This window comes from Neodiprion pinetum, chromosome 1 (assembly GCF_021155775.2).
Source record: "Neodiprion pinetum isolate iyNeoPine1 chromosome 1, iyNeoPine1.2, whole genome shotgun sequence".
Lineage (NCBI taxonomy): Eukaryota > Metazoa > Arthropoda > Insecta > Hymenoptera > Diprionidae > Neodiprion > Neodiprion pinetum.
In genome coordinates this window covers 1,399,650-1,417,633 of record NC_060232.1, presented here as the reverse complement: position 1 = coordinate 1,417,633, position 17,984 = coordinate 1,399,650, and the positions used below count along the sequence as shown (strand labels likewise).

The window sequence follows — 17,984 nt, the reverse complement described above, 5'->3', positions numbered from 1 at the left end:
ATAGTAATGCTAATGCGGCGAACGCTGTACTACACAACGAGATAATCACCGCCTTACCTAATGCACTTTCTGCTGCGCTGCTCTGCGCCAAGAACGGCTTCGACTCGAGCTATGCGTATAAGAGACTGCGACGTTGTGCCCACCGCATGCCGTGCACCATTCAACATTCAACGACTGCATCTCGACGTCGCTTCGACTCCTTATAAAGACACTTCGCCTCGTTCCGTTGCCGCGTTATGATTTTCATTCTCTACGTTATTCAGCTTCTTTTTTCCTACCTCTCTTCCGGCGATCATTCGCTAAATTTTTCCGCGCGTATCTGGGCAAAAAAAATTGAGACCACTTCCAACGTTTACGCACTTCTCCTTTCCGTTAACGCGTCTTGCGCTTCAGTCACGAGAAGTAGAAGCCTGCAGCGGAGTTGGTATCGCGGCGAAACTATTAACTCTGCAGAGTTACCGTAAGCTTCGCGCCTTTCGGCATATTTATAAACTTGGCTTGCATCGGTATTCTTTGAGCCGATTCGAGGCTTCTTGATTATTTTCCGACCGTACAAACTATGACAACTGTTGCCAGAAGCATGATTTCGTTGCTGTTATTTTCTCGTTGAATGCAAAATCCGCAAACCATGTATTGACGAAAATTCAAACTAAGCTTCTATGGTCCAGATTCGTTGCGTGGGCGATAAAATTCGCAGCAATGGCGGCAGGTTCATGATAATCGGGTGAATTTTTGTTGGTACAAGAGTGAGAGTGCCTCGTGACTCGGGTAACGAGAATCTACGTTTCCGACAAAGTCGGACAATATCCACGGTACACGGCTGCTTCTACTTTTGACGAATATCTGCTGCCACCTAACGCCACACGACGGAAGTGCCTCTGGATCTCCCGTCTCTCTCGCTCACTCTCCCGCTCTCCTTCTCGCTCTTCCTCTCTTCTCTCTTTCTCTCCCGATGCCTCGTTCATTGAGCAAGGATGTCAACCGCTACGTCTTTCGAACTGGTACTGTAATACCGCACACATGACCGTATAACGCGTTATAGTTCCCTTCGGCTCTCGCACGATATCGCTAACGCAATTTATTGTTATACGAGTTCTCGTTAATTTATTGACCGGACAAATACGACAGAGAGAGAGAGAGAGAGAGAGAGAGAGAGAGAGAGAGAGAGAGAGAGAGAGAGAGAGAGAGAGAGAGAGAGAGAGAGAGAGAGAGAGAGAGAGAGGAAGAAAGAATAACAAAAAAAAAAGAAAACAGAAACAAACATTAATGATAATTAATATAACTTAAGGAAACAGAAATAGAGAAATATTCACACACTCATAAATCTTCCAGTCGTTTATGACACACGCTTTATTGCTTCTTTATTTGTCTGGCCTCGGGTAATCATTCGCCATCCACCGTCTCTACACATACAGACGACCAGAATGACCGTCTCGGTGTTTCCTGTTATTCATATATTCATGGGGGGAAATTTCAGTGCGGTAAGATTTAAACGAAGAGTCCGGCTCGACGAATTTTTTACGCTACCGCACATAAAAAAATTTTTACAAAAAATTTGCCACTCTTTTCTCGCCTGCGATTATAACATGTAACCCGCGCAAACCGATCGGCCGATCAGCGGAACGGGATTCTGCATAATTGCTCGGACGAGATTTTTTTTGCGGGGGAGAGGGGACTCGAAGGGTTCAAATTGGAGAGTCGAAAACGTGCGGAGGGACGCGAGGCGATTAGACTGAATCAAGCGGTTAAGCCAACGGCGGGATTATAACGGCTACCGCCGGGTGCGGTGTAATCAAAAATTTGGGGCAATAAATCTCCACGGAATTGAGAGCGGGGCTCAGAACCAGCCCGCAGTTTCGCCCCCGTGTAATCCGGTGAAAATCGGCGCTCGACGACGCTTAATAATAATTCGACGATATAATAACAGTCCTTGAACGCGTTTACGCGTGCGCCACTTCTGGTCCTTCCTCAGCCTTCGCGATCACTGGCCCGATCTGTATTAACGTATAAAATCGTTGTATACGATCGTTGTTCGCTCGAGTTCGCGCCTGGGTTTCGGCTCAGTTGTCGGCCGTCCTGTAGGGGTGGCTGCCGAGAGTGAGAGGGTGGGAGGGAGGGACAGGGCTTGGTGCGGCCGGGGGTGGCAGATTGATCCGTCACGGAAGGCGAGCACAATCACCCCCATTAGACATTATGTGTTTCCCGGTCACATCGAAATCCAAGAGCACCGTACCCACCCCCCAACCCTCGTGCCGCCGCCCGTTTGGGCTCACCGAAATGCATTTTCGCATCGCCCTGCGGATGGAATCCGTCTATACGACCGCGCTTTGTACGACCTATTCCTGCACTGTGTCATAGAAAACTGGATTGGGGAGATATACGCGAATGTGGTGGGTACCTGGGATGAAATATGAATAGAAAGACAAGAGTGAATCAAAGGTGGTCTCTGATGGTCTTTTTTATTTACTCGAAAGGCATACCGACGATAAGAGGGATCTCACTTTGCTACTCTTGCGACAGATTATGGCGAAATAGTTTCAAACTGTATCGCGATTACAGTAAAACGTGGCACAATTAACTTATACAGTGTAGAATGACTGTTATTCCTGTCAATACTAAAATTTCTAATACTTACAGCAGCGATCTCTCTACGTCAAATTTACTATTGCAAAAGTCATGTCAAAATATGTCACGAGTGACTGTATCGAAAAATACCTACCTACTAGATTATCTGCTTACAGTCGCAAAACTAAAAATTGTCGATCGTTACTCGCTGAATGAAGAATTTGTTTATATTTTTCGCTGCAGGCAAACCACATGCTGTTATAGAAAAAAAGGTGGTTTAAAATAGTCCGTTTATGAACTTGAGAAGTGCATCGGTTGAGCTGCAGAGCATTTTTTCACACAAGCTGTTTTTGAAAACGCGACATAACGGCATTTGTATCCCGTGATACGTGCAGCAGAGCTATATAAAGCAATGCTGCACCTACGTGCGTTGCAACGCCACTCGCGCGATAATTCATTTTTGATAAATATTGTCCCGCACCGAAACGAGGTGCAATGTGTCACTCTTCGCGGTCCATGAGTCCGGGCTCGTTTAAAAAGCTCCCAGGAAACGAGAAGCACGCATCCGACGCTGAGCATACATGCGTACACATGTACAGGGTGGGCTTGAATAAAAAAAAATAGGTAACGACTTGAAACGTGAATAAAATCCAAACGTATTGAACGATTTTCGAAAATCTGTTTTTGTTTTCTCGAAAACTGATACTGACAAAAATTAGCAACAAAGAATGTTCAACTCAATTTCCTTCTGAAATTTTATTCACATAACGTGAAACGTTTCTTGTAAAATTAGAATCAAAACCCACGCTTCAAAGTTAAATTTCCGTTTTCGGGACATTCTCCAGAAAGTCGACTGTAAACGATGTCGAGAAGTACACCAAAATTGATTCGGTCAACGACCAACCACCAGGCAGTTATAACGAACATTTTAGACTTTTCGAGATGGTGTTGCGACTGACTTTGTTGATATTTGCGAATTACCTAGAGCGTCACATTTTCAGTTGCGGGAGAGAATTCTTCACACACTCGTGGAAGTTGAGGTCACATGGCTTGTTCTCTTACCCTTCAATGCACAAGATATTGCATCATGGCGAAGAAGAATTGTGGCAATCGTATTGAAGTTAGTAACATTATCGTAAGGTTCATGCTGAGGAAAAACCGTTAATTCGATATTTTCGAATTGTTTGAAATTCGGTAAACCGTAAAAAGAGGAAACGCACTTGTATTTGGAAATCTTAGTTCTCCAAAAATTGTTGTGAAATTAAGAAAATATTGATATTTTCCCCAATTTTTCTTTACTATAACGTTACTAAGATAAACTTTGTTTCTAGCAGTATTAACCGTGAATGTTGGACCCACTGAACCGTACAACTGAATTCCGCTCCCCATTTGCTTTTTCACGTTGATAATGTGAATTATCGGAAAACTTTGAAATATTAAGAATCAACGAAATAAATGAAAGGCACAGTGTTGTATACATATATATTTTTTTTTGTAATCAATTAAACTAAAATAAATTATTCCTTAAATCGTAATTTAAGATCGACTTTTTACAAAACCGGGTTTCGAAGAGCGTCTATCTCAGCAGCGAATAAAGATATTTCGGATATTAAAACGCGAAATGAAAGATCCATTCTTCCAGACTTGAGGAAAAGAAAGTTTTCGAAAATAGGGCAACGCGTTCGCTTTTTATTCACGTTTCAAATCGTTCCCGTCCTTTTTCTGGCCACCCTGTATTTACCCACACATCGGGCATACGGGGACGGTGTTGCAACTCAGAGCCGCGTAGGGTGTAGGAGGGGGAGGAACGAGGTTGAAACTACCGAAATGAGTGATCGGAGAGTCACGTGTGCGGGCCGATGCAGCTCTTTGATTTCTCCTCCGGCTCCCGCGAGCCGTCGACACGGGTCTCTGGGTTCGGTTCCTCGACTCGTCCTCCTCCTCGGGACCGCGAGGTGCCCGTCGATCCCGATGCCGCGTAGCGCCGAGCCACCCACGACGCCCGGCGTCGCTCGAGGCTCGTTTGTCACGCGACAAATAGCTCCTCAGCCTCCGCCTCTTCTTGTTCTTCGCCGGCTCTTATTCCAACCGTCACCTCCTTACCCAGAATACATTACCGGCGTCGCGTAGGCCTCGCGATGTTCGATTTCCGCGATTTCTCGCCGCGACGCCGGTCTCCTCGGCCCCCCGACGCACGCAACGACAACGATACGGATAAATAAGGAGGATTTTTCTCGCCCGTCGTCGTCGACGTCGACGGCGGCAGCGGCGGTGGCGGACCACCGGTTATTATACGCCGCGTCACGGCGATGATGTATCCATCCTGGTTCAGATTGTCTCTCTCTCCGCGAGATGAAACCACCGAGCGTGAAATATGTACCGCACCCCGGGCGCGCTGGAATCTCGAAGGACCTTCGCTCCTTCCATCCTTCCTTCCTTCCTTCCTTCCTTCCGTCCGTCCTTCCTTATTTTCGAGATTACATCGCCACCTTCAAGACCGACGCGACATACTAAAACAATGCGACGTTACACGAGTCTATAATTCCCATGTCTTGTCAGGCTTCCGAACCGTCATTCCTAAAAAATCGGCAGAATTCTCTTCGCCGTTTTCACGATTGATCGAGGTCGGCCCGAGCGAAAAACCCGCACAAAGAGAGTCCGATCCTTTTTCTCCTTCACCCCGTCACCGCTTCTCTCTCTCTCTCTCTCGGAGGCATTCAGTTCGAGGCGAAGAGTGCAGCTAGTGCGGAGCGGATTTTTAAAAGGCTCCGGCACACACACGCACGAACACACACACACACACACCGAGCCCCCCTGACTCTTCGGGGAAACTCAATGAAACTTTCACGTCGCCGCAAGACGTTAAAGGGGGTATTTTTGGACGACGAAGCAACTATTTCCATATATATGGGCACGGTGACGGGGCATAGATCATAAGCAGCACCCCCTTCAGCCACGCGCCGGCACGTGCCGCAGCAGCCGCGCGGCGAGACGCGGCGCGGCGCGGCCAAAACGAGCCGGCGACACCGCAGCGACAATCCACTCGAGCCGGCCAACCCTTAATACCCTAGCATCGCCGGAATACAGGGGTTGTTACTATACTTACCCGTTGTTTTTACGGGGGGAAAAGTCGATAACCTCGAGCCAGCGATCCTTCAATTATTCCGTCATCCCTGCCGAAAAGAATATTTTATCCAACCGCAGAGGAAAACTCGTCATTCAAACGGAGAAACGCCGTTGAATCGTAACGTCATCGACGTTCATTCATTCCGGTTACGCGATTTACCCGCTCACCGACATTTGACTCGGCGATCCGAAGGGAACGGAATCTGAGTGAAATCAAAACAAACTTTGAGCCTCGGCAGTAAGAGGATTTGAGTGAGAGAGAGAGAGAGAGAGAGAGGGAGAGAGAGAGAGAGAGAGGGAGGGGGGGAGGGGGGGAAGGGAGGACACCTGTCCAAGCTTCAGTCATGAGCCAAGTACCGCGACGGGACGAGCGATTTACGAGTACCTGCCAAGCCGTGTTACACGCGCACAGAATCGGGACACTTGTTGGTGGTAAAAAAAAATCACTTGCGTGTGCGGTGAGCGAGGGATGTGTACGGAGTTTATTTAGCGGCTCGTTAATCGGTCTCCGCGGTTACGTTAACGACTAAACGAGTGAATTTAGTGGGGTTCTGTATCGGCGGCTGCGATTAAAAGGTGATCCTTAACGATATGTCAGTGGCCATTCGGCACGCGAACAGCTGCTGGGGCGATGATCAGAGCTGGCAGAAACAGTCCCAGGAACCCAATGAATTCTACGTAGGAAACGAGCAAATATTCCTCTTGAGTAAGTGGTTGTGGTTACGGTTTATACGTTAAGTTTATCTTTGCAATTTTATCCACCCCCCCCCCCCCCTCCCCCCCCTGCCGTAGATTTTCGTCGTTGCGATTCTGCGCAGGTAGGAATTTTTTTCTTCCCTCGTAGGAAAAGGTTGTGGGAAAAGATACCGTCCGACCAACGAAACTCTCAGGTCGATTGGTTTACGCGCGAAGTTAAGGAGGGGAGGGGGGGGGGGGGGGGGGGGGGGGGGATAATATATATCCTCAGAGGAGAGACGACGCGTGTCACGTAAAGCGAGAAACATACGGCGTGTGTACAATGCTTCGATATTGCCGAAAGGCCGAACAGTGACAAGAGGCAACGGCGAGTTTACGTTTGCGCTGTGTACTGTTTGCGGGGCGACAAAGCCTCGGGTAAACTTTGACTGTTTACTTTGACTATAATTTGGATGAATAGAGGGAAAATGGAATGAGAAATAATACCACAAGTCGTCACCTTCCGCCGTTCGTTTCGCCGAGGCCCGGAGGTGCAGGTATGCGTGTGTATACGTGTAATATACGTGAGAGCTTATTCGGCATAAATAAGCTCGTGATGGATAGAGCCTAATAATATTACGATCTCGTGCCCTTTACGTCCCCCGGGTAAGAACTCCGGGGGTGTGTTTGACATTTAGCATTTCCCGCGGGGCGCACCGTCAAACCGAAACCCCGATACATCGCATCGCCGAGTTTTTTTTTTTTTTTTTTTTTTAATCTCTTCTTTCCCTGGCGCAAATGATCACTCCGCGTTGCTCTGTGCACGAGGGATAATGGACAGCTAATGGCTCATTGTTTCGGACTCCCGTAGAGAATAAATCGCGCGGCATCGTACGGTTTGACGATTGCGTGAGTTAATTAGGAACTCCGAATATCCCCGTGTGTTGATATTCAATATTCAGGTGTAGCAGAGGTATATAGCCTACGCGTACACGTAACGTCGACAAGCGATAACTTATCGAGATCCCTGATGTAAATAGCGCACTTACTTATCCGCCGCCACCGCCACGTCGGGAGCCGCGAAGTTAAAAATACCGAGTCAAGTAAGGGGAGACTTTTTTTGCGTAATGAAAGCAATCAATTCAAGTCCCTCTCTTTCTCCCCGGGCGAACTCCCAGCCCCCCCTAACCGAACATCCACCCTCTCGTCCCTTCCTCTCTCTCTCAACCGCCGCCACGGGGGAAGTTTCCTTTTCTTGGAACCCCACCCCTGCAGACACCGGCACCAAGACTGCTGTACGTACCGCGATGGTCCGGGTCGAGCGATATCCCGCGACCACTTCTGTAGTCATCATAAAATGCCCTGCTCTCAACTCTCGACGATTGCCGTGCTTCTCTTTTTCCTCCCGCTTCTACTTCTGCTTCTTCTTCTTCTTCTCCTTCTTCTTCTTCTTCTTCTTCTCTTGCGAGGAACGGGGAACACAGCGGCGGCAGCGGGGGTGTATAAAATAACGAAATAGGGTTTATCCCGCAGAGAGCAACCCGTGCACACAACTTCGCCAACGGTTGTATCCGTGCACAAATATATACGTTTGCACACTGTACAGGTTGTATAGGTGTACATGTATATATGTATGTAAGAGATTCGCGGGACTCGGAAAAGCAGGAAGAAACGAAGAAGGAGAACGAGAAAGAAGGTTGGATGGGGGGAGGGGGAAGGGGGGAGGGAGGGACTCTGGCCTCTTTAAAACAGCACTAAAGTATCGTTAATCTTGGGAAAAGGCCTCTTATTTCCTCGTGCCCCTGCCGGCCCCCTATCCTCTACGAAACCCAGGATCGCAAACTAGTTAGACACATCCGACTTGATACTGCAAAAATAAATTGCTCCTTCTCTCTCTCTCTCTCTCTCTCTCTCCGTCTCTTGATATAATACATTGCACCGATTGTAAATTTTTCTTCCTTCATCCAGCGTGCGCCCTTTTCTACATGGCGTAAAAAAACAATTCTCAGCCCTTTGAATGCGCTTGCAACGATATGCAACGAGAAGAAAATCTAAATTTGAAAATCGTCGGTAGTACCTACTCCGACGCAAACCCTGGCAAAAAGTAGAATAAAACAAAAAATGACATGATTGATGCTGCGAGGACTCGGCGGAGATCACGAGGAGGACGGGAACCACCCCCGAGACCCGGACGTGCACTGATTACGTGTCCCGGTGCACTCGTGATCGATGCACCCCGCGGCGGGCCGGCTCATCTGCATCTGGCGCTGCCCCCTTCCTGCCCCCCCCCCCCCTCTAAACTCGACCCCCGGCACCCCGATTCGCGTGTTTCTCTACGAGCTGCGGAGATAACCCTGCATGCACCCGAGCGACCTTCTTCAGCCCTGCTGCACCCGCTGCTCCTCGGTGCAATCATGTTACGGACATATTGCACGTCAACGGGGACTGAGCTCCTCGTTCGTTTCCGCAAATTATATGCCAAACTGAGAATCTCGCTCCTTTTATAACCGGATTATAAACGGAATTGTGACAAACGATGCCCCTGCCGATATTCCGCAGCCGCCTGTGGTAGGCTGGAAGTTCTTACCGGATATTTTACTTTCGTTATCAGTTTTCTAGGCTGGTATGGTTGGGCTTGTCGTTGTTACTATCGTCGTTATTCTAGCGATGAGAGATTATTTTTATTTTTTTTTCCAGGGGAATTGTATTTTTCGTTGCAATTTGATTGAAATCTTATCATGCTCAAATTACACAATTTGATGAAACTTGGAAATACAAAGAAAGGAACGACGTTAAACCGTATACCATACAGTAACGATAATATACACTTTGTAAACTGTAACGAGTATTTCCCATTTGGAAAATGGATAGGGTGAAAATTTTTATCTTCTTGTTCGAACCGAGATACCTTTAACCTTTCCACTCATCGCTATCACTACGAATTAATTATCTGCACAAGTTATTTTTGAAAAAAACTACCATCCCTACGTGTTGTATAATTATCAGGCACCTCCGTTACGATCCTCAAATCTCGATGCTCGCTAAAATCTAGTTGTTGCTTATGATTTTTCGTCCCTATTGCCTGACGTCACGCTACGGTGCCGGTGACACATTATCTGCGTTCCATACGTGTCCGTACGGAAACACCGGTCAATCCGCACGACGAAGGTAGAGGGTACGTAACGCGGGACATCAACACGCGAACGTGTCAGCATCGCGCCCTTACAAAGGTGTCGCGATTCCTTAACGTTGCGGCGGCGCAGGAAGACGGAAAGACGTGTAATATACAAGACACACGACGAGCACCACGACGACGAATGCAGGCTGCACCTGTCGCCTCGTGGCCGTCGAGTGTCTGGTGACAACGCGAAACTAATTCCGTACACCTACTGGATGCCGAGTAGGTGTTTAAGTATAGAGCGCGGCTGTAAAGAATGAGTGAAAGAGGGCGCCGGGTTGCGGGGGTGTCACACTCGAACGTAAGCCGGTCCGTGTGAGATTCGCGGCTCGGTGGCGATCCCACAGAGGCTGACCGCACCTTCCGGCCGATCGGGGTGATCTCTCCTCTCCTCTCCTCTCCTCCCCTCTCCTCGTCGACCCCCGAGCGAGCCGATCCACCTTCGGTATTATACCTCATGGGCTAGGAGACGCGATGTTCAGTATTTCGCTGATTGTCATAAAAAAACATGATCCTGTATACTGAAAAATATATACTTATATATATTGCGGATTTTGAATACACTGGGAATTTTTTTTTTTTGTAAAACTCGCTGCTCAATTCTATACGCGTAAGCTTCTAAGTGCACGGCGAGTCTCACGGAAAACTCACCGTTCGAACTTTTTGAAAAAATTTGGTACTGCGAGACTCTTGGTATATATGTCCCTGAGGGTTTTGGGATATCGTCTTCTTGGAGCTAATTTTATTAGCGCATTTTTTTGCAGTCGTTCGAACGGTCACATAATTTTTTGGCTTACGGGTAGAACGAGAAATATATGTTGGATGAAGTGTATTTTTGAAAATTTTGTCTTGTATGATTTTTATTGTTGATTCAATATTGAATGTTTTTCATTTTGTGAAAAGGTTTCAATTTAATTTGGTATTTTTTCAATACAGAAGCCGATCCTAAAGACCTAGACTCAGGCGAGTCTGGGATTATTTTTACTTTTACTTTGGAAAACTTACGAGTTACTTATTATATTAAATCCATTACTCACAGGATATGTCAGTTACGAATGATAGAATTTTTTCAACTTCTACAGACTTTGAATTCTCAGGTACTCCAACTTCGATACGCAAAGCCTGCAATTTTCCGCTGCGAGTCATTTCTCCAATGTCATCTGAGAAAACAAGGAGAGTGCATGCACGTTCGATCCCCTTTTTTAAAAGCGCGCAAAATCCATAAACATGCGTATCGTCACGTATACGTAACGAAGACCATCCCCACGTGGGCACGCGGGAATTAGCCAAGGGGAATAATCGATATTGTTTTCGTACGGTAACAACCGCCCGAAGCGCGAACGTGAATCCGAGTTCAAAATCGTCGCGTTTATTTGGCGGAATCTTTGCCCCGCGATCCCGTCGTAATCGAGTCGGATAGTTCGGTGGTGCGGAGAGCGTCGCGGGAGCGTCGCGGGAGCGTCGTCGTAGCAACCCCGAAGCTCGTCCCGCCCCTTTCGGCCACGTGACGCTGCCACCGAACGAATCGGTGCCCGGCGTCGCGATGCTGGATCCTTGACTAGGGGTTGGGGGCGGAGCGCCGTTCAAGAGCGAGGAGGAGAGCCACCGCGTTCTCTCTCTCGCGGGCTTCTAGAAGTCAAAATCACACGTGCCACGCTGCCCGCGAGCAGCCGCCTCGCAGCTCCGTCCGCGCCCGCGATTTTCGCGATTACGCCAGTGCGGGAGGATTATAAGTTTGTTTGTTTGTTTGTTTGTTTTTTTATTTATTTTCGGGGGAAAGAGTAAACGCGGCCGCGGCAGTGCAGTGCGTGTCGGGAGTTGTGGTGCCGGTTGATTATTCGGACGTGTATAAAGGTATAGGTGGTCAGCGGTGCGAAATGGAAACGTAGTAGCCGAAGTGAAAAGGACGTGAAAGGACGAACGAAATCCGTGCGACTCGTGGAAATCTTGTGCGATATTTGTTTTCGATTTTATTTCTATTCCCTTCCCATCCTCGGGGTCGAAGAATCGTATCCTGGGCCCCGGGATGAAGGGGCCGCCGGGCCGCCGCAGCGGTCTCGAAGAGCCACCCGCGGTCCTCGACAAAGGATTTCTTGACGACGGTTTGTCCCCGTGAAAAATCAACGAGGATTTCGTCTGTAAGCGCCAAACCGAGATCACCGGCCTCGGGCTTTTCAAATTTGACAATTGGTGCGGGGGAGGCGATTCCGAGTGACCGGAGAGGAGAGAAGCCCGGAGTAAGAACGGAGCTCGACCAGGTGCTCGAAACAGGCGCCATGGACCTGAGCACCGCCTATCGATACAATCAGAACATGATGGAATATTATACCTGTAAGGGAGACGGATGTTACCTCGTGTAATGAATCATGATTTTTTTCACGACGAGTCGGTAAAATGCTCGATCGGTTCCTGATAAAATTTACATCCTTCGCGCGTGATTTTCGGACGTTGTCGTGCTAATTTCGCTTCACAGTGACAAACGTGCGGTTGTTAATTAAATGCGGTAGCAACGGTGAAACAGTTTTCTAGGATAAGTGTGAGCGGTTGCTGGCATTTTATTTTTCTTCTTCGTTCTATCAATTTTGCTCCGTCGTTGACGTTTGCTGCTTCTTTTTATTTTAGTTTCAAGGAATCGTGTGACGTGTTTTGATTTTGCGATTTTTTGCACCCTGAGCTCTGTATACCGTCTAAAAAGTTACATAATTTCCATAATTATTCTCAACGATCTGCATGGTATACTATTTGTGTACGTCAGATTCGATTCTAGCCAATCGTTGACCAATTTGTTTGTCTGTGACAATAATTTCCGGCAAAACTTTGTTCATACAAGTGTTGCAAATTTTTGATAGAGGAGCGGGAATGATGTGGAAAACATTATTATTTTTTCTTTATTTTCTATTGTAGAAGAGTATAATTGAGGAATTACTTAAGCTCATGCGATCTTTAGCGCGTCACTACCGCTGTTAATAATAATACAAATATTGTTCACTCACGCGATTCATATTTTACTGTCGCAAATTCTGACCGCGTCGTCGAGCCGTCGCATCGCCGATCGACGGTCTCTGTACTTTGAAACGTACGACGTAACAATCTGGTACAGAATATTCGCAAACTGTGAAAATTCGAAATTTTATTCTTTGGAGACAAGAGAGTGCAAAACGGAAAAACAAGAAAAAAAAGAACAGGAATCAAATTACAGTCAAAGTCAGAGATTTCGTTCTCACACTCGTTTTATCCATCATACGATATTATTCTATTTCCATATTTCTCATTTTCTTGTTGTGTCAACAGTGCCGATTAAATTTTTTAATTACAGTAAAAAATTGTTAAATTCGTACACTGAGCTTCAATCTGTAACAGTAAGAAAAAATGGCAGCTCTTTCGTAGCGGATATTTTGCACGCGGATGCGATACTCCGACGGATGTGAATTTTGTCCAAGACGTTGTTTGTTGCACACTTCGACCACTCGTTGAAAAGATTTTTTACCGTGTTATCACCGTGAGATGTAATTACATTTACACGCAAACAAGTATTGACGATTAATCTTTTTTTACATCAAAAAGTTGTGCAAGGAAATGTTTCGAGTACGACTGTAAGCCAGATGTCAACGAATTTGATTATCGAATTTGGGATTTGCAACGCGTTTCGTAGTTTTAATGTAATAAATATTGTTATTCCATTTCAAATTATTTTCGGCAAGATTTATCATCTCGATGTGAATCGGCGAGCGGAATAACAGAGTTCCAGCTATCTATCTCGACAGGAAACGACGCGGAGTATACAGAATATACGGTTTATACACACACGTCGCGACAAAAGTATCGAATATCACCTCCAGGATATTCCCGCCGTATTCGATACTCCGTCTTCTCTGGTGACACAAGTCGCGGCGCATGAGTATTCCTTTACCCCGGTGATTTGAGATCTGCGTGAACGCGCGTGCCTTCCACTTTTCATTATGCATTCACCTTGCATGCGGATTCATACCCACAGACCTACGTATAGATACGATTCGATTTTATACTGCGTGTAAATTATGCGTCTAGTCCTTGAAACCAAAGAAATACTAACTCGTTGAAGCAGAAATCGTTTCGATCCTGAATTTTCACTTTAGGAAGGCTTTTTTTTTTTGATATGACAGAAAAACTTTTTCGGAATAAAAAGAAAAATATCAGGTTGGGGTAAGAAACTAGAATTTTCGATTGACAGAAGGATCAGAATATCGAATTTTCATAGACGCGAAAATCTTGAGCATACAATTTTAAAATTCGAAAAGTCCGAGTATAAAAAATTGTAAATATAGAAAGTCGGAACGTAGAACGGCAAAATCGCAAATCTTTATACGATTCTATATCATCGAGAGAAATTCGGACGATTGTACAGTTCGGTATTTCATGTTCTGTCTTTTCTTTTCTTTTACTTCTCCATACCTTTACTTTAAAAAATTTTAAATCCTATAAATTGAGCTTTCGCTTCTTTAAAAACTCGACATTCTTCTCCATCAATTTAATGATCTTTCTATATTTTTACCCACGCCCGAAACCTCACAATTATGTAGCAGCGCATCTATAATCCGTATATACGAGTATATACTATATATATGTATACGTATATTGCGTGAGTTCGTTTTGTGCTTCGCGATGAATTGTGAAGAAGAAAAATGAAGTCAACCCTGGAGGGTGAAGTGCGGGGGGGGGGGGGGGGGGGGGCAATCGGAAGCGAGGCGATGGTCGCTGACGGTCAGAGAACGATCGGCGTAGGAAATCCCAGAGTGTCCATCTCACAGCGGAGCTTTTTGCGTATAACCGCGATTTCGATGCCCCGATGCCGCGCCGCGGGGCGCAACCATAAACGCGGATAGCAATTGATTTGCGACCGGAAGTCGGGAGCCGTGCAGGCTGCAGTCCGATTTCGATAACGACCGTTCACCGCGCTTAGCCGCAACGCGTATATGTGTCTGCTTTCTCTCCGAATATCCTCATTGTTTCTTTATTCTCTCGGCCGATCGATCGGGGAAAATGAGAGGTGGAAAAAACGCGGAATCTACGCGTGTACGCGCGGACTTCAACTTCCTAGCCATCCATGCCCTGCTCTTATTTCTGCAGCGGGGTGAAAACGTTTTTATCGCTTCTCGGAGACCGACGTCATTTATCACTGCAAGTTGCAGACGTTATTAGTATTCCCTTCACAATATCGCGTTAGTCGAAGCTAGATTCCCAGGTCTGGAAATATTCTCATTCATTTTCACCGTTTCGCTATTGCGGCGAAAAATTTTTCATCTACTTTCGAAATCAACGACGCAGAGTTAACGTTTGTCGCTTTTCATTCGTTTCCACCGCGCTAACCGTCGCAGGAAATTTATCGAGCGTTGCAAAGCTGCGCCGTGACAGGAAACGTTTGAGATTCCGATCACCTCGGGTTCTCTGTTCGCATACCTACTCGATCTTCTTAATTTTGAAAATTAAGACGCTAACCGATTCTCCGACCGAGTTGTGCGGATGAAAAGCAGCCTCTAGTCCTGCGAATTGAGACGACATCTGGCTGCCCCGGGTGGCCAACGGAGAGAGAAAAAATAAGAGAGAAAGATAGAAAGAGAGCCTGGCGGTTGGTTATGAGATTATATACCGTTGGTACGGCAATAAATTGACGCATAACCCGGTGCGGCCAGTGGCCTAATATTATAATGGAAGTTTTCGCCTGTCGGGCATGGCAGGGCTGCGAGGCACCTTAACACGCGCGAAAAGGCCTCGGCGACATATGTCCCTGCTTTCGGGCCAGCGCACCAATGATCAAATGATCAGCCGCCCCGCGACAACAACCCCTAAGAACCACCCCTCCGGCTAATAGAATTATCTCGTGCCCTGGTCTCTGTCGACGGTGTTATTACGACTCGATGTTTCTTTCCACGTACGTCTCTCTCTCGGAGAGAAGTTTGTTCGAGCTGCTGTTTTCCGACAAGGCAGCCATGAAATTGACGGTTCGCTGAAATTCATTCCGTAGCGAATCGGGACCCAGTTACACTCGGTACGTTACAATCGTTGACGCTGTTTCAAAAATTGCAATTCTGCAGTGAATAAGCGGATTTAGACTGGTCATGAGCCAGCCTTCGAACTTTCCATTCTCGCACTGCAGGTTCCAAGTTCGTGGCGAAAGAAAGAGAATAATATACCGAATTCGAACTTTGAACTACAAATTCAAATTCGTGATTAATGATTTTAAAGCCCTCGGATACTGTGTTACATGAAAATATGACGATCTTTTTCATTTCGAACCACTATGATAAATTTTGGAAGTCTGAACTTGGATTGGTTATCGGCGACCCAAAAAAGTTCCGATTACTAATTTCTACTGTAATCGGGATATTTGAAGATTTTTTCCCGTCATATTGAATCGCTATTTTAGATTTTGCAATCTGACTTCAGATTCGTGATCAGACAGCCAACGAGCCGGCGAGTGCTAATTTTCAGCAAAATACACACTATGTTATTCCATTTTTTCAGCTTATTCATTTAGCAAAATCTCAAGGTATCAATTTTCATTCAAATCCGTTAATCCATTCTCAAAATACCATAATTTTTATTTGCCTTCTTGGAATTTTGTTATTTAAATAATTGAAAAAGTACGGTACCGATCAAAAACAAAATCTTATCGGTTCTAAGTATGGAAAAGCCGCAACGATTGAGACCAAAATCATTGAAATCCGGTAACTCGTTCGGTAAAAAAATTGACGACACACGTAAATCCATGCGTATAAACATACACGCGGACAGACGTCCATCTGAAAATGATTGGAGGTCAATCTCTAAACTTGAAAATATGGAGATATAGTGAAAACCAAACTGTCGATTTTCGCGGCGACTACAATAACTTCCTTTTTTCTTTGAAAACCGAGAAACGGACAGTTAAAAAATAAATCGGCCGGTTTTACTTTATACCGCGATCGATTTCAGATCGATTCGTTATTTCGGCACGTACCCACCCATGCGTTATACACTCGTGCACGAGTTGACCCGACAGCGTCAAAGGGTAAAAAAAGACTTTCAAGTCTGATCGTTCTTTTTTCTTTTCTGTTTCCAGGCCACGGTGGAGTAAATCAACTTGGGGGCGTTTTTGTTAACGGAAGACCTTTGCCGGACGTCGTGAGGCAGAGAATCGTCGAGTTGGCCCACAGCGGCGTCAGACCTTGCGACATCAGCAGGCAACTCAGGGTATCTCACGGCTGCGTTTCGAAGATACTGTCGAGGTGAGTAGCTCGAGTTTTCCTTCGAGCATCGATTCGCCTTTCGTCCGTTTCTCGTTCTTCCGCGCCTCGCGAAATTTCCTCCGTTCCTTGGAAGTTCGCCGCTCCGCGATTGCCGCCGGAAAATTCGGGATTCGTGATGCGTCGCGGTCGAGGGGTGCGCAGGCGAAAGTATAAACGACCCCTTGCCCCTTGCGGGAAGGAAGCCGGCGCGACCGGAAGCTCAAGGAATGGAGGAAAGCGATTGAACTACTCGAGGGTCGAGTATAACGGCGAATATTTTTCTGTTCAATACCGAGATGTGCGCGTCGAATGCACTCGTACCCATTCACAGATCCGTCGACGAGACGTTGAACCAACGTGTTTAAGGTGGTTGCCGAGTCGAGAATCAATACTTTTTAGTCATTTCATCGCGAGGTAGTTGCACTTTGTGTGTTGGGTGAATTTGGGTATCGGCAAGCCACGGGAAATTTTTTAACGACGCAAGACATGGTAGACTAGTATTGTAAACAATGGCTTGTAGTGATTTTTATCGATAGAGCCCGGATTAAGATGTAGATATATATTTTTTATTAAAAAACATTTTCATTCCTTACTTAGTTTTTTTTACGTAAAGTGTGATGTTGGCAGCAAGAAAATGGAGTTTCAATTTTCGATAATTTATTTTTTTAAGTCTATAATGGATATACATGTTTTGTCATTTTAAATACTATTTAAATATTTGTCCGGGTACCCAGTGATAAACATAGAGAAATATTGAATCGACTGTTAACAAGAAACTATTCCAATGAATTTGTAAAAAATAGTTGTTCCAGTAGAACAAACGACTCTTATTCTGCAGCGGAATAAAATTAATCTACTAGAAGATCTGTATCTAAAATCTTGAGCACAATTTCAGTGTTCGGCTTCCTGCTTTGCCTCAGGAAAACCATCTTGGCTCCCAGATGCGTCAATAATTTGTGAAATATTCAATGTTCTATACTATCTCGTATCCGAATACACAAAATAGTAACAGATACTTTCTTTTACAAATTCGAGATGGCTTTCGAAGTATAATGTAGGGATTATTTTTGGTTCAACTTTACTTTCAAATTTGCGAAGAGAAAATAAATACAATAAAATAAAATAAAATAAAATAAATACAATAACTATTATAATATGTATTATTATTTGCATAAATATAATGTAATTTATGAGTG

The 17,984-nt window shown here is 45.7% G+C and overlaps 1 protein-coding gene across 5 annotated transcripts in view; it reads left to right on the top strand.

Moving 5' to 3' along the window:
• sv (paired box protein shaven) overlaps window positions 1–17,984 on the top strand; it is an 81,028-nt gene that overhangs the window by 37,595 nt on the left and 25,449 nt on the right. For 3 of the 5 annotated variants that reach the window (XM_046618477.2, XM_046618451.2, XM_046618442.2), the window contains one exon: window positions 16,623–16,788. In XM_046618477.2, coding sequence (XP_046474433.1) covers window positions 16,623–16,788 — 166 coding nt within the window. Of the gene's footprint in view, window positions 1–6,058; window positions 6,398–11,599; window positions 11,876–16,622; window positions 16,789–17,984 lie in introns of those variants that run through there. The other 2 variants (XM_046618461.2, XM_046618467.2) reach the window with 2 other exon arrangements.